This window comes from Mesoplodon bidens (assembly GCF_964165515.1).
Source record: "Mesoplodon bidens genome assembly, chromosome: 6".
Lineage (NCBI taxonomy): Eukaryota > Metazoa > Chordata > Mammalia > Artiodactyla > Ziphiidae > Mesoplodon > Mesoplodon bidens.
The window spans coordinates 111,878,676-111,904,125 of NC_138162.1; the positions used below are offsets into that span (position 1 = coordinate 111,878,676).

Sequence of the window (25,450 nt, forward strand, 5' to 3'; positions counted from 1 at the left end):
CGTTCAGGTCTCTGCCTTCAGTTCTTTGGGGTATATACCCATAAGTGGAATTGCTGAATCATATGCTAATTCTATGTTTAATTTTTTGAGGAACTACTATACAGGACACTGGAGTTTACACTGAATGAGGGGTGGCAGTTGGAGGGTTCTAGAGGGAGAAGTGACATGGTCTGACCTACGTTTCCCAGCATCGGGCTGGTGGGAGGGCAGGGAGAGGAGGAGGAGAGTGGTTAGCAGACCACTGCAAGGCCCGGCTTAGACTGGGGTAGCAACAGTGGAAGCAGAAGTGGTCCAGTCCTGGCTGTGTGTTGAGCCCACAGAACTTAGTGATGGTTTGTTTGTGGGATGTAGAAGAAAGCGTGTGAACAACTTGAAGATGAAGCCGCCGTTTAGAGAGATGGGAAAGCTTTGAGACGAGCAGGTTTGGGGGAAAACTAGGGGCTCCTTCTGGCCATTTCAAGTCTGAGCTGTTTACTAAGAAATCCAAGTGGCAATCCAAGTGGCGACGCAGTCAGCTCGTTCTCTGAGCTCTGCCAACCCTTCCTCTGGCTCTTTTCCGCTGTGAGCATCATGGCCCTCCCAACCTCCAAGCATCATGGACCCTCCAGATGCCTCCAAGGCTTCGGAGAGCCTCCCGCTGTTGCAGCCTAGGCCTCGCCCCTCGGTGCCCCGCCTGCTTCCTGAGTCATATTTGAGAGAGAGCTTTCCCTGGGCATGAGCAGCGCCTTCTGGGGTCAGGAGGCAGCCGTGCAGCTCTTGAAGACCACGCTCCCTTCTGCGCCGAGCCCGCTCCTGTGAGACCCTGCCAGCTGCTAGTACAGCCCCGGCTCTGCAGTCAGAGCTTTCGCCCTGTTACATGGTGGGGTCCTATTCCCCAAGGCCCCAACAACTGGATCCTGAGTCATGGGGCGCCTCTCAGCTGAGGGTGACTTCTGGAAAGCCAGCGAAGAGAGCAGCCCAGCCCTGAGCCCAAGAGGAGGAAGCTGGACGTACTCAGATGCTGACTGACTGCGAGGGTGATGGATACCGGCCGCTCAGAGGTCACCTTACAGACAGGGAAACCAAGGCTGGGAGAGGGTGGGGGAAGATGCAGTGTCCACAGCGGGTTGATGGTTGAATCATGTCTAGATCCCAGTTCTCCCAGTTCTCCCAGTTGCCCAGGATGTGGCAGCCCCCGCCCGCCCCTGAGCAGCCCCTTGGCTTCACACAGGCATTGGGGGTCGCTTTATCCTAAACGAGGCACAGAGCATTTTCAAATTCAGGTTCCAGCGAAGGCTCTAGACGGCGGGTGCTCCTGGCAGACCTTGGCTTCTGACCTCAAACACCCAGTTTCATGTGCGCTTATTCGGCACATTCAACTTTTAAAAACTAACCTGTCAAATCCCTGCTGGGTACTGGGTTGTAATTCTGAGCGCAGACATCTGGGAGGCGGGGCGTGGGGGGAGGGAGGGGCGTCTTGTTCCCCTCCACGGACAGCCCCTCCCACATCTGAAGGTCGTCCCCCATCTCCACACCCGCGTCCATTACCCCTCAGGGCACCCCCTGCAGTGTCTCCCACCTGGCGACCCTGCCTGCCTCCGGGTGTCGCTCCACGATCTCCACCCAGCAGCTGCCGTGATCCTTCGAACAGGTAAGTGGGTCCGCTTGAAGCCCTCCAGGGGCTCATGTGGCTTCTTGAAAGGAAGCCCGGCTCCCTCGCCTGCCCTCCTCTCAGCCCGCACCGCCTCCGGCCGCCCTGCCAGCTCTGCTGCAGGCCGAGCCCCCGGAGGGCCTCCCCTCCTGCCACGTGGGGAGGCCTTTCCTTCGCGGGATGGCCCTGGGCCTCTGTGGAGGTCCGTCACACCATCGCTGCTCTCTGCACAGACTCGCCTCTCTCAAAAACGCTTGGCCTGGGGGCTTCCCGGGGCTTCCCTGGTGGTGCAGTGGTTGAGAGTCCGCCTGCCGATGCAGGGGACGCGGGTTCGTGCCCCGGTCCGGGAAGATCCCACGTGCCGCGGAGCGGCTGGGCCCGTGAGCCATGGCCGCTGAGCCTGCGCGTCCGGAGCCTGTGCTCCGCAACGGGAGAGGCCACAGCAGTGAGAGGTACGCGTACCGCAAAAAAAAAAAAAAAACAAAACTGCTTGGCCATTTCCTCTAGCTGTCCGGCCTCCCGTTGGCTGGTCGCTGTGCCAGCCAGCACACGAGCTCCAGAGCCCATCTCTGGTGTCCTCTCCCCACCGCGGGCCCAGGACCTGTGCTCACAGGCCTCCATCAGGGAGAACGGGATCCTCACAGGGAATGAGGGGGTCCCTGCTCCCTGTGGCACTGCCCGGTGCCACAGGGCCACACTGCCCCAGGTGGGCCCTCTCCCACGCATGCTGGCAGCCTATGTTGTCCCAGGAAAGCAGTCTGACGGTTTGGACCAGGAGTCCTGATCCTTGGTGTTGGTGCAAGAATTTCCTTCTGAGAGCCTGAACAAAAGGGAGAAGTCTCAAAAGTAGGCAATCCAATATTATTTAGAGTAATGAGCTGTACATTGCATCACTATGACTTATTTATTTTATAACTGGAAGTTTATACCTCTTAGAAATGAGTTCTTTTTTTTTGGTTAGGACATGTCTTTCTTTTATTTACGTAGCACTGAGGGAAAAATCAACACTGAGAATTAAACCATGACAAGGTGCTTGAATGATGGTGTTGATCAGTACTTGAATGTTACACAAACTTCTCTTGCCTCTTAAATTTCTTTTATCCAGTTCAAGGAATTCGGCCTTTGCCTTCATGTGCATGGCTTCAAATGTGATAGGGAATCCTTTTGTACATATCTTGGTTACGGACCATAGCAAAGTTTCATCTACTTGTAAATAGCTTCCATAGTAGAAAAAAATTAATAACAACTAAAAAGAAATGAGTCCTTTTTGTTTGTTTGTTTGCGGTACACGGGGCTCTCACTGTTGTGGCCCTCTCCCGTTGCGGAGCACAGGCTCCGGACGCGCAGGCTCAGCGGCCATGGCTCACGGGCCCAGCCGCTCCACGGCATGCGGGATCCTCCCGGACACAGGGACACGAACCTGTGTCCCCTGCATCGGCAGGCGGACTCTCAACCACTGCGCCACCAGGGAAGCCCGAAATGAGTTCTTTTTAAAAAAGAAAACTGCATTTTCCAAAATGGTCAAAGGATATAAATAGGCCATACACAGAGGGAAAAGCCCATATAAATCAATAAGCATCTCAAAAATAATTGAGAAAAAAACAAACTAAAACAAAAATATTCCATTTATCATCCATCGGATTAATAAAAAGTAATGTCTCATAATGCCAGTTTTGGCAAGAATATGGAAATGAGAACTCTTAGGTATTGCTGGGGGGAGGACAAGTTGGTACTCTGGAGACCCGTTTTGGGAATCCGCAACAAAGCTGAAGGGTCTCGCCCGACGGCCCCGTGGGTCCTCACAGTACACTAGAGGCACGTTGTTCAGAGAGATGCTCACACGTGTGCACAGGGACATGGGCTCTTCACGATGCACTTTGTCGTCGTGAAAAAGCGGAGACAACTCAACTGCTCCTTAGTAAAAAATAAATAAATGGACAAATAAAATGAGGTTTATTCACTTAATGGAATAAGATTTTTAAAAATCGAAGAACTAGGGACCTGTATAGCAAAATAAACGAATCTCAAGAACAAGTTTGGGTAAAAAAAAAAAAAAAAAGCCGGTTTCCAAAAGGTTACGTGCATTAGGAAGCCATTTTTTTTTTTGCAAAACATACAAAAGTATATATTGCTTGTGGCTGTTTATTTGTATGTTATAAATGTACAAAAGCATACGTGGTAACAACACCCATTCACTTCAAGATAATGATGACTTTGGAGACAAAGAAAGGAGAAAATAATGATCAAGCTTTAGGTGTATCAGTGACATAAAAAGGGAGAGAGGGAGGAAGAAAAAGAACTGAAGTGTGACAAAATATTAATATCTGGTGTTAGTGTTGTTACATTTGTTACTGAGCTTTTTATGCATATAAAATACTGTGAAAAAACTAATAGTGAAAATTAATAGATATATACACCTTAACCTAGGTGTATAGATCTATAATCTTGGGTTGGGAGAGGTATTTCTAAGCAGGAACACCAAAGGCAAAGATTGGTAAGAAAGATTAGTAAACTGACTAGATAAAGATGATAACCTTTTGTCCGCAATAAATACTGCAAACAAAATTAAAAAGCAAAAGATAAAATGAGAAAAATATTTATCATATATAGGACAAATTAATGTATAAATCAAATATATTTATGGTATAAAGAGGTCCTATATATAATTAAGAAAGATGATATGAGTCTTCTCCCTTTTTTTCTTGATGAGTCTGGCTAATGGTTTGTCAATTTTGTTTATCTTCTCAAAGAACCAGCTTTTAGTTTGGTTGATCTTTGCTATCGTTTCCTTCATTTCTTTTTCATTTATTTCTGATCTGATCTTTATGATTTCTTTCCTTCTGCTAGCTTTGGGGTATTTTTGTTCTTCTTTCTCTAATTGCTTTAGGTGCAGGGTCAGGTTGTTTACTCGAAATGCTTCCTGTTTCTTAAGGTGGGATTGTATTGCTATAAACTTCCCCCTTAGAACTGCTTTTGCTGCGTCCCATAGGTTTTGGGTCGTCGTGTCTCCATTGTCATTTGTTTCTAGGTATTTTTTAATTTCCTCTTTGATTTCTTCAGTGATCACTTCGTTATTGAGTAGTGTATTGTTTAGCCTCCATGTGTTTGTATTTTTTACACATCTTTTCCTGTAATTGATGTCTAGTCTCATAGCATTGTGGTCGGAGAAGATACTTGATACAATTTCAATTTTCTTAAAATTACCGAGGCTTGATTTGTGACCCAAGATATGATCTATCCTGGAGAATGTTCCATGAGCACTTGAGAAAAATGTGTATTCTGTTGTTTTTGGATGGAATGTCCTATAAATATCAACTAAGAAATTAAAGATGATACAAATAGATGGAGAGATATACCATGCTCCTGGATTGGAAGAATCAATATTGTGAAAATGACTCTACTACCGAAAGCAATCTACAGATTCAATGCAATCCCTATCAAACTACCAATGGCATTTTTCACAGAACTAGAACAAAAAATTTCAAAATTTGTTTGGAAAAACAAAAGGCCCCGAATAGCCAAAGCAATCTTGAGAACGAAAAACGGAGCTGGAGGAATCAGGCTCCCTGACTTCAGACTATACTACAAAGCTACAGTAATTAAGACAGTGTGGTACTGGCATAAAAACAGAAAGATAGATCAGTGGATCAGGATAGAAAGCCCAGAGATAAACCCACGCACATATGGCCAACTTATCTTTGATAAAGGAGGCAGGAATGTACAGTGGAGAAAGGACAGCCTCTTCAATAAGTGGTGCTGGGAAAACTGGACAGGGACATGTAAAAGTTTGAGATTAGATCATTCCCTAGCACCATACACAAAAATAAGCTCAAAATGGATTAAAGACTTAAATGTAAGGCCAGAAACTATCAAACTCTTAGAGGAAAACATAGGTAGAACACTCTATGACATAAATCACAGCAAGATCCTTTTGGACCCACCTCCTAGAGAAATGGAAATAAAAACAAAGATAAACAAATGGGACCTAATGAAACTTCAAAGCTTTTGCACAGCAAAGGAAACCATAAAGAAGACCAAAAGACAACCCTCAGAATGGGAGAAAATATTTGCAAATGAAGCAACTGACAAAGGATTAATCTCCAAAATTTATAAACAGCTCATGCAGCTCAATAGCAAAAAAACAGACAACCCAATCCAAAAATGGGCAGAAGACTTAAATAGGCATTTCTCCAAAGAAGATATACAGACTGCCAACAAACACATGAAAGAATGCTCAACATCATTAATCATTAGAGAAATGCAAATCAAAACTACAATGAGATATCATCTCACACCAGTCAGAATGGCCATCATCAAGGAATCTAGAAACAATAAATGCTGGAGAGGGTGTGGAGAAAAGGGAACACTCTTGCACTGCTGGTGGGAATGTGAATTGGTACAGCCACTATGGAGAACGGTATGGAGGTTCCTTAAAAAACTACAAATAGAACTACCATATGACCCAGCAATCCCACTACTGGGCATATACCCTGAGAAAACCATAATTCCAAAAGAGACATGTACCAAAATGTTCATTGCAGCTCTATTCACAATAGCCCGGAGCTGGAAACAACCTAAGTGTCCATCATCGGATGAATGGATAAAGAAGATGTGGCACATATATACAATGGAATATTACTCAGCCATAAAAAGAAACGAAACTGAGCTATTTGTAATGAGGTGGATAGACCTAGAGTCTGTCATACAGAGTGAAGTTAGTCAGAAAGAGAAAGACAAATACCGTATGCTAACACATATATACGGAATTTAAAAAAAAAATGTCATGAAGAACCTAGGGGCAAAACGAGAATAAAGACACAGACCTACTTGAGAATGGACTTGAGGATATGGGGAGGGGGAAGGGTAAGCTGTGACAAAGCGAAAGAGAGGCATGGACATATATACACTACCAAACGTAAGGTAGATAGATAGTGGGAAGCAGCCGCAGAGCACAGGGAGATCAGCTCGGTGCTTTGTGACCTCCTGGAGGGGTGGGATGGGGAGGGTGGGAGGGAGGGAGATGCATGAGGGAAGGGATGTGGGAACAGATGTATATGTATGACTGATTCACTTTGTTATAAAGCAGAAACTAATTAAAAAAAAAAAAAAAAAAAAGAAAGATGATAAACACCTCAATGTAAAAATGAGTAGAGGACATGAACAACCAATTCATCACATGAGAAACAAGAGTAGTTGATAAATACATGATAAATATTAACAGAAAATTAAAGCCATGTTGTTTATCACTTTTCAGTTAGTAGATTGGCAAAGGTTTCTTTGAAACTTGATAAAAGCTACTGACGAAGAACGAGGGAAATGAGCTTTCTTCATTGCTGTGAGAATGTAAAACAGTATTACCTTTGCAGAAATTAATTTAGCATCAGAGCTCAAGATCCTTAAAAATGTGCATCGTCTTTGACTAAATAATTCCACTTTTAGGAACATAGCTTTTAAAATATTGACCCAACAACTAAACATATATTCTATAAGGATGTTTACTACAGGTTTATTTATAATAGTCAAAGGTTGAAAATAACTTATTTGAGCAGTAGTGATTAAATAAAGTTAAGTCTATACATGACATGCAATTAATAATATTGGTTCCCAAACTGTACTTATGTATATATAGTTTACACCATAGTGTTTACTGAAATAACGTTATAATACTGCATTAACAGTCTGGCTCCATTTTCTTAAGTGTATACGCATATGTTAAAAACTCTGGAAATTCATCTCCAAAGTGTTCATAGTGGTTCTCCATACGTGGTAGGATTTCAAGCCATTTTAATTTTTTTCTTTATATAGACCTGAATTTTCTGATTTTTCAATGTGTGTATATTACTTGCTTAATAAAAAATTAGATTAAAAAGTAAAAGATAGCTTTTTAAAATAAAGTAACTTAGTAAGTATAAAAAGAATAATAACCTTTCTTAGAGAAAGGGCAGGGAAATACATACTCACATACACTTGCGTGAAACGCCTGAATGACAATTGGCAAAATATATGAGAAGACTTAAACGTGTTACACTCTTCAGCCCAGCAATCCCACTTCTAGGACTTTTAACCTCAACAGAGATTAACGGGGAACATGAACAAGGATAAAGTACATGAACAAAGGACATCTCTGCAGCATTATTTCTATACTAAAAAACTGGAAACAGCTTGGTGTGTAACCAGAGGAATGGGTAAAATAAGTATTGTACAACCTTCCGATAAGATGCCCCACAGCCGTGCATGTGATGCTACAGGCAAAATGGGTAACGACAGGAAAAGGTGGCCGTGATACACTCTTAAAAACAGGTCACAGAACAAGATGTAGATAATGATACAGATTTTGCGTTTTTAAACATGCCAATGGAAAATTACATACCAGAAAGTTAACTAACAGTGATTATCTCTGGATGATGGTGTTGTAAGTAATTCTTATCTCCCTCTCTACTTTCTGAATTTCCTGTAACTACCAGCAAATTACATGTGTAAAGAGGAAACTATATTTAATATGATTCATCAGAGGAGGCTGGGTCCTCCGAGCATGCCCTGAACACATAAGGGATAGAATTCTGTCACTTCTTTCGTCCTTTAGAATGTTGCTCAGGGGCACACGTCCCATATTTTTTTAGGTAATTGCTTATTTTCTTCTTTTTTAACTTCACATTTAAAAAACAATATTTAAGGGTATTATGTATTTAAGCATTTCGTTCTGTGTTTAATCCAAACCACACAGAGGTATGTAAAGCAAAAATGTAACATCTTTTTGCTTGCTAATTTCGCTCTCCAGAAGCTGCCCTGTTAGCAATTTCATTTATAACAAGGGCTTTCAGACATTTTCTTTTCATTTGCAAGTATATTTATATACTCCCTTTTTTTCTTTTCCACAATTATTTTATACAAAGTATTCTGCAATAAACTCTTTCACTTAACAATAATGTATTCCAGGCATTTTGAGTCAGTTAGATCTTTTATTCTTTTACTAATATGTCTACCCATTCATTTACTGAACTGGATTTTATCATTGTATAAGTTATTCATGAATATTATTTTCAAAATGTGGAAAGCTCCAAAGGGTCTAAACTGAAAATTAAAAGTTTGCCCTTACTGCCCCCAACCCAGAAATAAGTGATGATAACAGTTTTTGTTTTTAAATCTCCTTTTTGTTATCTTTACAACTTTAAAGAATACCAGTGCTTGATTGTAAATATATCTCTGGGCTAATTATATTGATTTCCACTATGAAAGATGCAGAAGCCCTTCCTTACCTGCCTTCCACCCGTACCCTCTCTTCTCTATCGAAATTTTCATCTGCGGTTGGTTGAATCCACAGATACAAAACCTGTAAATACAAAGGGCGGACTGTGGGACTTGAGAACGGGGGGATTTTGGTAAACATGGGGGCTCTTGGAATCAATCCCCCCGTGGATATGAAAGAGGACTGTGTATGGAATCAGACAGTATATACTCTTTGTGTTTTGTTTCTTTCTCTTAGCAGGGTGCTCTTGAGGTTCACATGTTGTTACAGAGATTGTGGTCAATTACAACTGCATTTTTGAAATCCATTCATCAGTTAATGGACCTTTTGGTTGTTTCCACCTGGGAGCTAATGAGTAAAGCTGCTATGAATGTATGTGCACAAGTCTTTGTGTCAGATGTCTTCATTGCTCTTTGATAAATAACTAGACATGAAATCTCTGGATCATAGAATAACCAGAGTATCCCAAACTGTTTTCCCAAGTTTCTGTTCCATTTCACTTTGCCGTCAACATTGTATGAGCGTTGCAGTGTCCCCCAATCCTTGCCAACATCTGCTATGATCTGTCTTTTAGTCGTAGCCATTCTGGCGGGTTGTGTAGGGGTATCTCACGGTGATTTTTTTTTTTTAATTTTATTTATTTATTTATTTATTTATGGCTGTGCTGGGTCTTCGTTGCTGTGCGAGGGCTTTCTCTAGCCGCGGCAAGTGGGGGCCACTCTTCATCACGGTGCGCGGGCCTCTCACTCTCGCAGCCTCTCTTGTTGCGGAGCACAGGATCCAGACACGCAGGCTCAGCAGTTGTGGCTCACGGGCCCAGTCGCTCCGCGGCATGTGGGATCTTCCCAGACCAGGGCCCGAACCCATGTCCCCTGCATTAGCAGGCAGATTCTCAACCACTGCGCCACCAGGGAAGCCCCTCACGGTGATTTTAATTGCCATTTCTCTAATGATTGATAATGTTGAGCGCCTTTTCTTGTGCTTGTTTGCCAGTCATATAGTATCTTCTTTATTCAAGTATTTGTTAAGTTGAATTTTTGCCTTCTTTTATTGCACTGAAAAGGTTATTTATATATTCTCATATCAGATATATGTTTTTCAAACATTTTCCGCTGTCTGTGGTTTACGTATTCATTTCTTTAATAGTGTCTTTTAAAGTGCAGAAATTTTTAACTTTGGAAAAGTCTAATTTATCAATTTTTTCTTTCATGCTTACATGCTTTTAAGTTCTAAGAGATTTTTTTTGCCTAAGCCAAGATCACAAAGATTTTCCCCTATGATTTTTTTCTAGAACTATAATGTATCTTTTTTAGCAGCTTTTAGGATTTTTTCTTTACCACTAGTTTTCAGTAATTTGATCATGATGTAACTTGATGTGGTTTTCTTCATACATGAGGTTGAGTGACTTTCTTGAATCCTTGGGTTTATAGTTTTCATCAAATTTGGAATTTCCATCTTTCATTTCTTCATATTTTTTTCTCTTCCATCCCTTTTCTGATAATCCAATTTCGTGTTTTCTGACCACTTAATGTGGTCATTTGTCTCACAGGTCACTGTGCCCTGTTCTTTTTCTAGTTTTATTTCTCTTTATTTATTGAAAGCACTTCGCTTTAATTTCTTTTTCTATTGCTGCTATGTCTACAATCTCTAAGACCGGCATCCTGTTCTAAAATCCTACCATAATCTACTTTTACTTGTTTATCACTTATTACTTATACCATAATTTTCTAATCATTTTTATGTTTTTCACAGATGTCATCACAAGTGTTTCATTTACATTACTTCACATACTTTGGAACACAGTAGATTCAGCCAGATTTCGAAGCCAGAGAATTGGTTTTTAAATATTAGTCTCTGACTCAGTGTATGGTCTTGATCAAGTCTTTAGACCTCACTGAGCCTCAGTTTCCTCATCTATAAAATGGGAAGGAGTATGTCTACTGTCAGGTCTAGATATACTATATGTAAAGCACATGGCAGAGTGTCCAGCCTTGAGTAGGAAGGAATACTAGGTCCAGTGCTAGTAATCATTAGTATTCATGCTCCCGTGTGATAGGCAAACCCTACAACAAAGAGTTTTATAAGTTAATTTTAGATCTTTTTGCCTCTAACCGGACATCCATGTCTGTAGATCCTCACAATGATTAGTTAACTAAAAAAATGTCAGGGACCTAAGGCCTTTTTTTCTTTTCTTTTCTTTTCTTTTCTTTCTGTCTTTAACCTTTTCCAATTTCCTGTTTGCAAGCATAAACTAGAGCCAGCTTTTTCAGTCCGAATGTCTCCCCGTCCCCTCAAGCCTGGTAGAGGTGCTTCTCTGCGCAAGCCTCCCTTCTGTTTACAAATTCCACCTCTGAGCTGTGCATAATAAACATTGGAGAGGCGGCTCAAAAGGACTGATGATGGATAGTGCCTCTGAAAGCAATTCAGGTCGTGAACAAACGCGCATCTGGGAAGACACCTGTGAGCCTCAGCTTGAGAGAACGAGGCTTCAGGTCAGAGATGTGACACAAATCCCTGTTCAGTTGCTTCTGTTTCTTCACCTCCGTCTTCAGCCTCCTGAGGACGAGGATGAGGTTTCTGTTCAGCTCACAGGGTCGTTTTGAGGGACACGTGTATGGAGGACAAAAAAAAATCATTCCTTTTAAAGACAAGAGGATCACAGGCAGGAAAACTACAAGCATTATTTACGAGGGACTCAGATGAAGAAATACCCAAGGTCTTCAGGACTATCTTTTAATCTTTTTTGCAAGTAATACTCCAGAAATGCAGCCAAATGAAAGAAAGGGTCTTCATGAAGTGGGGTTGATGAAACTGTCTGCATCAGCATGGTCAGGGCAGTAATTAAAAATGCAGATCCTGGGGCTCCAGGCTGGACCTACGTGTCAGAACTGCTGGGACTGGGCCTCAAACTGGCTGCAAACTCCCAGCTTTGATAATGCAAGCTTAGGAACTACTGTGCTAAAGAATCGTAACTGACTCCATTAGGAAGTTTACTCATGATTTAATTTTTTAATAAAATCAGTGCAAAAAAAATAGAAACTTAAAAGTACATTAAGATCCACGGTCCCATCATTACCAAATACACCAGTAGTTTTTTTGTTTGTTTGTTTCGACATACCGGTAGCATGTTTTACTTATCACTACTGTGTGTTTTTTGTTTGCTTGTTTTTTGTTTTTTTAATTTATTTTCTTTTTATTTATTTTTGGCTGCTTGGGTCTTTGTTGCTGAGCACGGACTTTCTCTAGCTGTGGTGAGCAGAGACTAGTCTTTGTTACAGTGCGTTAGCTTCTCATTGCGGTGGTTTCTCTTGTTGCAGCACACGGGCTCTAGGCGCGTGGGCTTCAGTAATTGCGGTGCGCGGGCTCAGTAGTTGTGGTGCACAGGCTTAGTTGCTCTGCGGCATGTGGGATCTTCCCTGACCAGGACTCGAACCTGTGTCCTCTGCATTGGCAGGCAGATTCTTAACCACTGCGCCATCAGGGAAGCCCGTGGTTGTTTTTATTGTTTGGTTTTTTTTTAGTATAAATGTACATGGTGTCTCCCAATAAAAGAATTTTATTCACAAGCTAGTAATTATCACAAGAATTTAAATAGCATCATGGTGCCATTTTCTGCCTAACTGCCTAACAAATTTCTAGCTTGCCTATGTCAACAGAATCAAATGTAGGTGGCACAGGAAGCATGTGTCTATATTTTACTTAACACATTGTCACAAGAAGGCTGTCTTCCTTCCTGAAGTTTTGCTCAGCAGCCTCAAACGTTTTACCACCTGAAAATCATTTTGATCAACTTTACCATTGCGGGGAGTGAATTTCCACTGCAGAAATATTTTCAGTTTACAAAATTGAAATAGCCATGTGTGTGTCTCCTCTTCACTGGGCCTAAGTTGGCGACCGCTTTGACCAAGGGCACACACAAGTCCAAGTCCACTGCTAGCTCGCCCAGTGGCCCTGACCTACTCAGGCAGGAGTTACAACTCTACAGTGGGTCCTATGCTAGCACTGGGCACATATTCTACTAGTATTGAAAATATCGCACAAGGTATTAACTGTGGTTTCTTGACTAATTCTAGCATTAGAATCCAGCCAGTGGAAAAACTCTATTTTCTGAACAAGGTTCTGGTGTCGATGTCTTTGGGAAAGCACCATTTCTGTATATGCAGATACTACCCAGCCCTGGTGGAATTATGCACGGCATTTTTTTTCTGGTGTTCTCTCGCTCTCACCCTTTACCCTCTCAACTCCCAAGTAACAAGTGTGGAAGGAATGCTGGAATTACAACATCAATATTTAGTGACCCCTCATGGAGCCATTAGCTGAAAAGTTGATGAGGAGCTGATCGATGGAAGGATCAAACCAGCATCACCTGAACCCAGATCTATCTTAGCATCACTGAAGTGGTGCCGCTGGACAGTTGGGCCTCCAGATAGGTTGTGACACAGAGCACATGTCCCCCCCATAAGGCATCTGTACCAGGAAAAGAGGAACCTGAATGTAGTGGGCCCTGCAGAGTTAGTTCTGTGTATGAGGAAGAGGTAGATAGAGCAGCAGGTTGTGAGCCGCCATGAGAATGCAAACTCCAGCACGCAGAACATTCCACAGGACCACCACTCTGCATCTGATAACTCAGTGGCACGAAACAAACCTAAGCAGGGGCTGGGGGGCAGTTCCAGTAAAGATGACTTGAGAGAGACTCAACCATCCATCCCACATAATGTGTGAAGCTTGTTTGAATCCTGCATAGGACACACCAACAGCAAGAAGGCATTTTTGAGACAACTGGGGAAATTGATTACGAATTGGATGTTACTTAAAACAGCAGAATTATTGCTCATTTTGTTAGGTGTGATAATGACATTGTGAGAAAAGGTCTCCATGTTTTAAAGACACGTGCAGAGTACATGGAGGTGACACGGCATGTTTCAAGCCATGAGTTTCATTTCATTTCAAAGTTTCAATCCTTTATTTATAAAACGATTTGTCTTAAAACACCTAAAGTACTTCAATCAAGAAAACAATTTCTGGGCTTCCCTGGTGGCACAGTGGTTGAGAGTCCGCCTGCCGATGCAGGGGACACGGGTTCGTGCCCCGGTCTGGGAAGATCCCACATGCTGCAGAGCGGCTGGGCCCATGAGCCATGGCCGCTGAGCCTGCGCGTCTGGAGCCTGTGCTCCGCAACGGGAGAGGCCACGACAGTGAGAGGCCCGTGTACCGCAAAAAAAAAAAAAAAAAAAAAAAAAGAAAGAAAGAAAGAAAGAAAACAATTTCTAAAGATAATTGGTGAATCTAGGGGGATGAGTATGGAGGTGTTCATTATACTCTATATTTAGAAAGTTTTCATTAAAAATAGTTTTAATCTAAAAAAAGTGATATCTGAGCCATCCGTTAAGGACTACCTAGTGTTTTCTTCCAGGTGGAAGTGATTTCTTCTTGCTGAGCTCACAAGACCTCTCTTCTGTATGTCACCTGCCTACCCTGATTGCTGTGACTTGAGTGTATGTCTCACCTCTTATCGTCCCCTGAGAACGGATGCCTTCCTTGTTTCATCTCTGTGTCTCTGCTGTGTCTGACACAGTACACGGCTGACAGTGACTGAATGAACACAAGAATATAGTTTCTAAGAGCCAACACTGCAGCTGTTTCATGATCATATGTCAGGGGAGCGATACGGGCACAGGCGATGTAGCCTCGTTCAAATTGAGTTATCCTGAACTTGAGACTCAAAAAATAAGTTTCAACACAAGCTCTTTGGCCTCTTCTTTAGTTCAGAGTCATAGGCCCATCACTGTACTCTTCTCATCTAGGAAATGGGCATTGCACTAGTGGATTCGTGGTGGGGTGGGGGGGGCAGGCCTTGGAATGCTTGGAAGTAGGCAAATGTTCCACGAGGGCAGAAAGAAATCACCAGTGAGAGGCTGGCGTCTCATCACGACGCCCAGCGCCCAGGATGGGCCCTGGGTCTGCACGTAGGCTTACCTGTTCCAACCTGAAGCTGCCCACCCATGTCTGGCAGGTTAAGTCAGAGGGTAGAGCTTTCGGCTAATAACATGGCAGTGTTTCCAGATCCCAGACTTAGGAACCAGTCAGAGGTGGGTGTAAGGCTGGCTCCGCAGCTCACGTGGCTTCAAGTCTCAAGTCCATCTCATCTGTAGAAAGAAGATAGCACTGGCTGTCTCACAGTTACTAAAGGAAATATTATTGTTGATTATTTGTATATGTGGAATAATCGTAAAATACTTATTAAACACTCTGAGCCAGGCACTGTTCTAAGATGTACCAGTAGCATGTCATAACTAATCTAATCCTTACCACACTCTGGGAGCAGGAACTGTTACCATCTGGAGACTAAGAGACAGAAATGTTAAGCAAGTTACCCAAGGACACACAGGTCAAAAGGAGCGAAACCAGGATTCAGACCTCAGCATTCTTGTCAACGGTGCTCCATGGTCTCTCTCTAACAGGACAGTGTTCATGGGGCATCTGGCTCAGGATCTGGCACAGGGGGACCGCTTAACACATGACAGTACCTGCTATTTAAAAGAATAAACCAGAGTCACAACATTGTAAATTAACTACACCTCAATTTAAAAAAATTAAATTTAAAAAAGTAAACCGGAGTCAAACTGATTTTTCTGTCATGCAACCATGTGCATTCCAGGGTTGATTTCATGCAGAAGATTTTTTCCACCACATCATCCTCCTGCCTCTCAAATAACCTGCTTCTGGAGCAGCCAGTTCAGGTGGACGGACTCAGAGCCGTCAACACTTCCCGGGGCCACACGACAGCCCGCCATCCTTGGTGGCCTCTGTCCCCCACCTACCATCTCCACCACCACCCAGGCTCTCACCCCCAAAGGAAAGGTTAGGAAATCCCGAAGGACCCCAGTGGCAGCTTAGGGCACCATGAAGCTCTCCTCTGTCACCCAGTTCATCCTCTAGTTAGAATGTATTTAGCACCCTCTCTGTTCTCGTTCCTTTCTGACCCTCATCTTGTTTGGTCCGCATGACAACCATGTGATTTAGGTACAGGCTGTTGGTCCTTGAACTCTATAAAACCTGTATAGTTGTGCATTATGGGTCAACATCCCCAAACATTTTCCATGTGTTGAATTCGGACTTGAGCACGTCAGCTGGTGAATGAACTGCCACCCGCCTGCCGACAGCTCAGTCTTGGCAGGACAACCATTTTCATCTGGGTAATAGTGTTTGCACAACTGTTTTAATGTTTTGGTGCATTTGCCCCCTAATTGTACACAAGTAGTCATTGGAATTACGTCTGTAATCATGGGTAAGTGCATAATTAAAAGACATCTGTGAAAGGCTAAAAATAGACAAAGATTTGCCAAGTAGGCAAGACATAATTGACACGTTATTAGTTTTTGTTTAAAAACATGCTGAAAATATGGCATTCCATAAAGCCAGGATCGGGATGAAGGAAGCGCACCCATAGGGCATTGCAAGCAGACAAGTGCGCTGAAACCTGGTTTAATTTCCACAGAAACAGAACTGCCCCTTCACCCCCCAACAAGAAAGTCCATTGTTTGGCTTTTTTCGGCATTCACCTCAGAGTATGTTTTCTCAGGAAGTCTTTTTTTTTTTTTTTTTTTTTGCGGTACGCGGGCCTCTCACTGCTGTGGCCTCTCCCGTTGCGGAGCGCAGGCTCAGCGGCCATGGCTCATGGGCCCAGCCGCTCCGCTGCATGTGGGATCTTCCCGGACCGGGGCACGAACCCGTGTCCCCTGCATCGGCAGGCGGACTCTCAACCACTGAGCCACCAGGGAAGCCCTCAGGAAGTCTTTATATATGAAAACGAGGAGTAGTTTCATACTTCCCAATTTTATAGGTCACAGACTGAGCCTAGGTGATGAGGTGATTTGCCCAGGTTCACGCAGTCAATTCGTGGCTTGCTTTTGAGCCCAGCTTGCCTGGACCCCCCACTCCCCCCAGGACCAGGGAGGTTGGAGACGGCTGTACAAGGCTCTGCCTGGAATTCCAGACCTCCCCCGTCCAGCAGCTCCCTGGAGGGGTTTCCTCCCGGCAGGAGGGCCTTGGAGGCAGGTGCAGCCTCCACAGAGGAGAGGACTGTGTGTCTGAGCCTGAGCTGTGGGCCCAGGGGATGGAGCCTCAGGCAGGGCACCTATGTACCTGCTTTGGGCAGGGAGGTCGGGGGCAGCGTGGGGGCTGAGAACCCCCTCCAGCACCCGGCTCTGTCACCTTCAGTGTGACCTTAACAAGCCACCTTGCCACTCCATCCTCAGCTGTGAAATGAGGATACAGTAAGTCCCCTACATACGAACCGTCAAGCTGCGAACTTTCAAAGATGCGAACGTGCCCCTGTATGCCAGCTGTCGTACTGTACTACTGCACTTTTCAAGGTACTGTACTGTAAGATTTAAAATGTTTATTTTTTGTGTTTGTTTTTTATGTATTATTTGTGTGAAAAGCATTGTATACCTATTACAGTACAGTACTGTATAGCCGACTGTGTTAGTTGGGTACCTAGGCTGTTTCGGACTTAACGACAGCGCTGTCGGAAAGGAACTCGATCGTGTGTAGGAGACTTACTGTAATTGTAACCACCCTATGGATGCTACATGAATATTGAATGAATCATGTATGTCAAGTGCTTTCAACCTGTGGAATGCTGGCCACTGTGAATAAAGGGCTTCCAGTTTCTCTATTTTTAGTTACTGCCTCTGCCACATCCCCTGCCAGGCTGAGGCTGTGTTTCAGGGTTTAAGCGTCTCCCCTGGGGCCTACATTGATCTCCCTGCTCTGGTCAAGGTGGGCAGGGGCGTCTAATACGTTTCAAATAAACAAGCAGAGGTCGCCTCCCCCAACATCCCCTCCTCTTTCTAACCCCTACCCCCTGCACTACACACACACACACACACACACACACACAAGCACACACACGGGTGCATTCACATGCTTGCTCTGTCATGCACTCACAGACACACGCAGGTGCACGTGTGTGCACTCTCTCTCTCTCACATACACACACACACACAACTCACATCCTCCCATCCATCCTTCACCGCTGGGAGGAGGCCAGTGCCCTTTAAGTGCAACAAAGCCCCCTGAACACCCAGGCAGCCGCACGTGTTGCCTTGGGCTTCTGCGTGGACGCTGCGTTTGTTTCCTGGCTCCACCCAGCCTGAAACTGCCAACATATCACAGCGGGGTGGCAGCCCTAGCACGGGGACACAGCTCTGCTTGTCACATGGCTTTCTGGGTAACTCAGGCTCCAGTCAGAGCCTCTGGGGTGGAGGAACCCTAGAGAACCGATGTGTTTATAAAACCCATGGAAAAGCATCTGCATACACACTGCTAAGGAGTCAAAGGACGAGGAAGTGTAAGTAGTGGTGATTTAATCTGAGGAATTTTACTTCCTGTCAAGTCATGTAGATGTTCAGTTCTGCTATTTAAGTGGACATAAAGGTCTGCCCAGGAAGTTTAAAACTGGTGGCAGTATGGTTGACCAGATAGGGTTGGTCATTCGGGCAGGTGCAGAAGCAGGTGTCCAAGTCGGGAAAGCTCTAGAAGCTGCTGCCGTCTGACGCTTCATTGCGCCAGGAGGCTGGGACAGGGAGGAAAGGCCTGAGGCCCAGGCAGCCGTTCTCCAGAGCTGGGGCTGACCCGGGTCCAGGCCTTACGCCCCCTCTGGTCCCCGGCAAGTCATTCACATCTCTTTTCACTTTCTGCTTGTACCAATAAGATTATGCTTCCTGTTAAAGGATTCAAGGAATATATAAAATCATACGAAAGAAGGTAAAAGTCACACGAGGTCTCATTACTTGAGATAAACAATATTAACACTTTAGGAAACATCTTTTTGGAGTCCTGCTTTGCATTAACGCCCACACACGCACTTTTTTAAATTTGCCTTTTTTTTTCTGTTGGGTGTGGCAGGCTTCCTCCCTTTCTGTCTCTGCCTCCCCTGCTGTCCCTACCTCCCCCACCAATCACCAAAGTAAACACCTTCGTGTTTACCCTCCCAAACCTATTTCCATGTAATATAAAAACATGTGCATGTGCCTAAGTAGGGATTTCTTGTCTCATTCTTTGGTTTTTCCGAATATGGGACAGCCTCACTTCTTCACATCCTGCTTTTCTCACCTAACTATATGTTGTAGCCATTCCTCTTAGCCTCGCTGGTAAAGATCTAACATGTTCTTTTTGATAGATGCATAATATTTTAGAGACTTTTAAAGTGCAGATTTACTCAACAATTCCCCAGTTGGTGAGCAGTTACAAAGTTTCTTTTGTTTTTTGTTGCTACAACTATTGCGGCAATAAACGTGTTTGTATCTCATATATTCCTATATAAGGATGTCTTAGTAGCAGTGAGATTCTTGGAAGTGGGATTGTAAATCGGAAGGTATGTGTAGTTTTTCATTTTAATAGAACTTGAGAGATTGCTTTCTACAAGTTTGGCAATATTTCATATTTTATTTGTTCAATATTTATTAAGCACTTACTCTGTGCCAGGCACTGTTTTAGCAATTTGGATGAACAATGTGTAATGCAAAGATCCCAGACCTCACAGAGGTATCATCTTAGAAATGGAGTGGGAAACAACAGATGAAATAACAATAATAAATACTTTTGTACCAGAAATGTAAGAAAACACAATTTTCCTTTTCTTTACCGTCAACAATTGGTATTACCATTCCTCTTATATATTTCCCAATCTTATTGATGCAACATTCTTGTTACTTTGATTTGCATTTTCCAGTTGGTAAGTAATTTCAACATTTTTCACATGCCTTTTTAGTGATTTTGATTTGTGTTGGATGGATTGTCTATTTATAATTTTTACTCATTTTTCTATTGAGTAGATTATATGCTAAACCCATACTTCTTGCCAAATTTCATGACCTCTGTGAATAAGCGGACATTTGTTTGCCATATGCTTTGCAAATCTTTTCCCCAATCTATTGCTTATCTTCATGATGGTTTCTTTTACTGTGTAGTACCTTTAACATTTATGAATCTGTCCTTTTGTTATGAATATGTCTTTTTGTCCTCTCTCAGCTTCTAGCTATTCCATCTTTGTCAATTGTTATCTCCAAGCTCTGGGTCATATGTATGGTCTCCTAAATTTTCTTCCAATTAAAATTTTTTAATTTTTAATATATTTTTTCAATACACCTGGAATTTATTTTTTTAATATGGTGTGAGATTGGCATCCAATTGTATTTTGTTCTAGGTAGATAGCTATTTCCCCAATACCTTTTATTAAAATAAACCCTCAGTTCTCCACTGAATTAAAATGCCACTGTTTTCATATGTGCAGTTTCCATATGTACTGGAATCTGTTTGCATTCTTATTATTATGCGTCACTGATGATACGTCTATTCCTATTCCACTTTCATGCTGGTTTGATTTTACTCTCCTTTTTCATAATTTTAAAGCTAGGCTAAGACTTTATTTGGTCATAGAAAGCTTCAGATAATGTTATCCAATTAAAAATTGTAATTATTGGAAGTACATTTAATTTATATTGGGAACAACAAATAAGTCATAATCAAGAAAGAGAAGAGATGAAAATAATTACAAAACAATACGATGTAAAACTTCATGGTAAATTGGAAATGGAGAGGAAATCAAAGATGTCCTATAAATCATATAAATTATCAAAGTGGTGCAAGAAGGAGGAAAAATGGCAACAAATTCCTGTGGAAGAAACTGGAAATTTATTTAGAGATCTACTATTTAAAAGGGCCCCAGGAACAGATAACTTACCAGCTGAGTTCCATGTAGTCTTTAAAGAACAGATAAACCCCAACGTTATTAAACGATTCAAGATCATAGGAAGAAAGACAAAGAGATCCCCGGTATGTTATGAAGCCAGAGTCATCTTAATGTTAATTCCTTATAGACTAATCATGTTCAGGAATATAGATTTTCATTCAAAATAAAATATTAGCAAATAGGATCCATCCGTGTATCAAAAAGACTAAGGCACTGTAACCAAATAGCTTTTATTCCAGAATGCAAAGATGTTTCAGTAGCAGAAAATTGATCAACATAATTCATTACATCAACAAATTAAAGAAGAAAATTATCATATAAATAGATATTAAATAGTCACCTGATAAAATTCAGCAGCCCTTCCTAGTACAACCCCATAATCCGTTATCCAAAATGTGGGTAAGTGTAGTGGTCTAGTGTCAGCCAGGGGTCCACAGTTGCCTCTGCATTGCTTAATTCTTTGACCGGGAACCAGCTGCTTAACATCTCAGACCTCCTACTTGCGCTTATTTTAGAGACGTGAAAGGATGATACAAGATACGTGAAGTTCTTGGTCAAGCGTAAGCTCTCCTTGAACAGCTGGCCCTGGAATGGGGGTGGTGGTGAAGTGGCGGTGCTCTTGGCCGTGGTCCCCGGGGTCTTTCCCACATCTGTCATTTGGAGATTCTTTACCCAAGAAAAATCTTGATCGTATTTCACTCACCTCTCAAGAAGATTCCCCGATATTGTTGAAAAGTTGGCATTAGATGCCTGTACTATCTTTGTGACCTAAATTACAGCATCTCACCTGAAAATCTGAGCTGGAAAGATCCTCAGAACGTTCTAACATGGGCCAAGAGAGGCAATGTGACTTTCCCAAGTGAAGACTGAAACCCAGACCACCAGACACGTTGGTCAGCCTCTTTCTAGACGGCAAGGCTCCTACCCCCAGGGGCCTGGGATCCACCCTGGCGGTTTCTGGCAGTTTCCTCAGGCCAGACCATCTCTGTGTCCTAAACCCAGGAGTCTCTCCTCTCTGGGCCACTTCCTCCTGCTCTGGGAAAAAAGATGGAGGCAAGCTTAGCCCACCCAAGCCCCTTCTGACCCCATGTTCTGACTTTGACCTTCACTGCCCCCCTGCTTCCCCACCTTTCTAATCGGCAACCGGAAGGGGTTTGGGGACGCTCTTGTGCACAGAGGCTCTGAAAACCTACTCACATCGCCAATCTGCTGTGTGTTCTCCGACAGGATGGGTGTGGTGAGCAGCAAAAGGCAGGCCAAGGAGAAGGGGAAAGGCAGATGGAGCCCTGTGAAGACCGGCACCCAGGGCAAAGAGGCCCCACCACTGCCGCCCCTGGTGAGTGACTGCTGTGCGCGGCGGGAGGGGTGGGAGAGGGGCGCACGGAGCTCCCCCGCGTGGCTCGGGGGCTGCTGCTCGTCTCCAGCCAGCACCAGCGCCATCTCTAGACAACGCGGGGCACCAACAAGTAGGCCCCTCCCACTGCCACCACGACCCATGTTGCAGTGGTGGCATAGTACCAAGCTTAGCAGCCAGATTGCCGAGCTTAAATCTATGAGCGGTGTGCTTCCAGGTAGGTTACTTAACTCCTCTGTGCCTCAGTGACCGCATCTGTAAAATGGGTACAGTAAGAATGCCTTTCTGATGGAGACGTGACCATATGCAGGTGTGCAAGGCACAGGACCGGGCCTAGGGGGCTCCTGGTAATTCTTAGCCAGTTTTCAATGCACATGGGCAGCCTTGAAGAGGAAAGGAAATCAAAAATGTCAACTTGAAGAAAGGGTGGGGCGAGGGGGTGTCTGAGGCATTTAGCAACATCTGCTGCCCCCACCCCCTGCCCAGAAGCTCCTGATGGTCATTGTCCCTTTCATGGCACTGCTGCTGGCATTCCAAGCAGCTTGCTGTCCTGGGATAAGGCAGCCTAGGACTGGAGGGGCCCTCTCCTCCGCAGCAGGCCCTCAAGTTCTCATGGAGTCGGTCATGCAGTTCTGGTCTGTTCACAAAGCGGTTGGCACCCTTTGACGGTAGCATTCCCAAAGAGGCACTTTTAGATGACGATGTTTGTGTCTTCCCCACCCGGCCACCTACCCCCTTTTGGTTTGGGGCAGTTGGGAGTCATGCCTGGGTCCCCCAACCCTCACCAGCACATTCGACTGGCCATTGCTTTATTCTGACAGTGACGTGATGGGGGAGGGGAGTGGGGATTGCCAATCCTGTTTCTTAAGAGAAATCTTATCTATCCATGTCCCAATTTAGCGCAGGGCTTGGCAGGTAGCAATGAAATGTTTGTTAAATGAATGAATGATCAGCTGGGAAAACATCGACTTCGACTGTGTTTGTTATATGCGAATAAGTAGTAGAGCCTGGAAGGTTTTAAACTTTTTAAAAAGTCACATCATATCTATTCATTATGGAGAAAAAATGTAAATACTCATTATTCCACTGCCCAATGATACCTGGAGTTAGCACTTCAGAGCTCCTGCCTCCAGACCCCTTTTCTGTGGGTTATTTATATTACACGTTTATATTGTCAATGGAACCACGCTATACATGCCATTTTGCAAAGTGCTACTTCAAAATTGTGTTCAATAAATATGGAATACAAAAAGAATATTTGGGGACTTCCCTGGTGGCCCCAGGGGTTAAGACTCCATGTTCCCAATGCAGGGGGCACGGGTTCGATCCCTGGTGGGGGAATCCCACATGCTGCGTGGCCAAAAAAAATTGGGAACGCATATGTCAAGTTGAACAAAGAACAGAATGAAGAGCCAGCACAGCTGCGTCATCTTCAGAAGTAGAAGGTGACCGGGTGAGACTGTCCGCTGCCCCCAGTGTATCCTCACCACCCCAGGCCCCACTATCCTGAGAGCGTTGAATCATTCCTTAGCTTCGCTTTTTCGGTGTGATCACACGTGTATGTGTTTCTAAACACTCTTCAGTTTGGTTTTACCCATTGTGAACTTTAAATCATTTGAATCAGACAGCACGTATTCGTCCGAGACGTGGGTTTTGGATCTCCGTTACGTTTGTGGGTTTTATCCACGGGGATGCCTGGTGCTGTAGCCACGAACTCGCCCCGGGTTTCGTTGCATGACTCGCTCCAGTTTGTCTATTCGTCTATCTTTGGTCAAAGGGTGATTTCCACATTTCAGCGATTTTTATTTTTGTAATTTTTTTTCTGGGAGCCTTCCGGTGCAAAGGTTTCTCTACAGGGCACATACCTGGGAATACATCTGTTGAGTCTGAGGGAAATATGCTTTTAAAATAATTTCCCTTGAGAGCAAATACTCTTTTGCAATTTCTCTTTTAAAGAAGAACCAGGATTTTAACCCGGGTGATACGGCTTCCTCCCACAGTTCCACGGCTGCCTCTTACGAAGTTGGGTCATCCCCACGTACCCCTCCTCCAGCCTCGTGTGTGGTTGGGCAGGTGGTCCCGGCTTGTGGGACGTGGCACTGGCACCTGGGGCTTGAGGCAGCACGTGTAGAATTTACCTGTGTAGCCTCCTGGGCCAGCAGAGAGGCTCCCCCAGACCCTCCAGCTGGCACCCAGCAGTCTCACCCCTCCTGCCCTGCCCTGGCCTCGGGCCGTGGCCTAACACAGAGCACGTGCATTTCCGCTCTAGGTCGTGTTTAACCACCTGGCTCCGCCCCCTCCTGACACCACGCACCCGGACCAAGGTAAGAAGGGGCTGCTTCGGCAGCTGAGGCTCCCCTGGCCACATCCTCCGGGCCCCGGCTTCGTGCAGTTGGAACAGGGGCCGAGGTGGGAGCAGCTTCCTGGGGAAGACGGGCCCTCGAGGGTCGGAGAGGAGGAGGCCTGGGGGGAGGCTGAGTGAGGTGCCCTAGGCTTCACCTGCCCTTGGGGGGTGTCCCTCCAGGAGCCAAGCACCAGCTCATTTAGTGTACCTGAGCCTGGGTGGGCTTTTTTTTTTTTTAAGACTTTACAAACTACGAACGAGCACCAAAAGAGTTACAGCAAATACAAACAGCATCGTCAAACCCAGGCTTTCAAAAATTCTAGCTGCCAACCTCCAAGGGCGAAGGCCGATGGCTCTGCGTCCCAGCCCTTGCTCTGTTCCAGATGGAGTTTCCCATGTCTAGTTTCCCAGCCCACTTTCAAAGGCCCCCTGCTGGCCTTCTAACCACCCCAGGTCTCCACTGCCACTCGGATGGGCCGGACTGTGGAGGTGACATAATGAATGACCTCGGCCCTCTGACATAATGAATGACCTCGGGGGTTCAGGCCGGGGCAGGGGGCTCACAGGATGGGGCTTCCGGGAGAGCTCTGCCCGAGCATCCTCATAACCCACCTGCATCCAGCACGGGGAGGCCTCCGGCATTAGAGCCCTCGCACGACTGCGCTGAACAAACAACCCGGAGCCCGGCTCCGCCCCAGGACTGCGGAGGATGCAAAACTAATTACGATGCGGCCCCCCCCCGCCCAGGAGCTCAGAGTCTTTCAGTCAAGAGCTGGAACCCAGTTAGTGGCCTGGTGCCTGGTGTTTCTTGTCTTGTCTGCTGAGGATCACGGTTAATTACCATTAGGGGCGATCCTTACTTCCCGCCGGGGCTTCGCATCTCCAGGAAGGAAGCTCAGGAGAAGGAAGTAAAACCAGCTGCCTTTGGCACAAGACCTTGAGTCTCAGAACCGGAGGAGGCCTCTGTCATCTATTCCAGCCCCACTTCCCGCCGAGGGGAGGTGAACAGCCACACTCTGGTGACAAAGCTGAGTCATCTACTTCTGGGGACGCTAAGTGGTCTCCCCGTGGCCTTTTTCGGGGCGGGGGGTCTTCGCTCCCCAGAGCTGTGCAGAAAA

The 25,450-nt window shown here is 44.7% G+C and overlaps 1 protein-coding gene across 1 annotated transcript in view; it reads left to right on the top strand.

The window, feature by feature from the left end:
- Positions 1–25,450, top strand: part of BLK (BLK proto-oncogene, Src family tyrosine kinase) — a 59,951-nt gene that overhangs the window by 18,918 nt on the left and 15,583 nt on the right. Inside the window, exons 2-3 of the mRNA XM_081237096.1 lie at positions 21,862–21,970; positions 24,258–24,312. Coding sequence (XP_081093222.1) covers positions 21,863–21,970; positions 24,258–24,312 — 163 coding nt within the window. The 5' untranslated portion in view covers position 21,862. The remainder of the gene's footprint in view (positions 1–21,861; positions 21,971–24,257; positions 24,313–25,450) is intronic.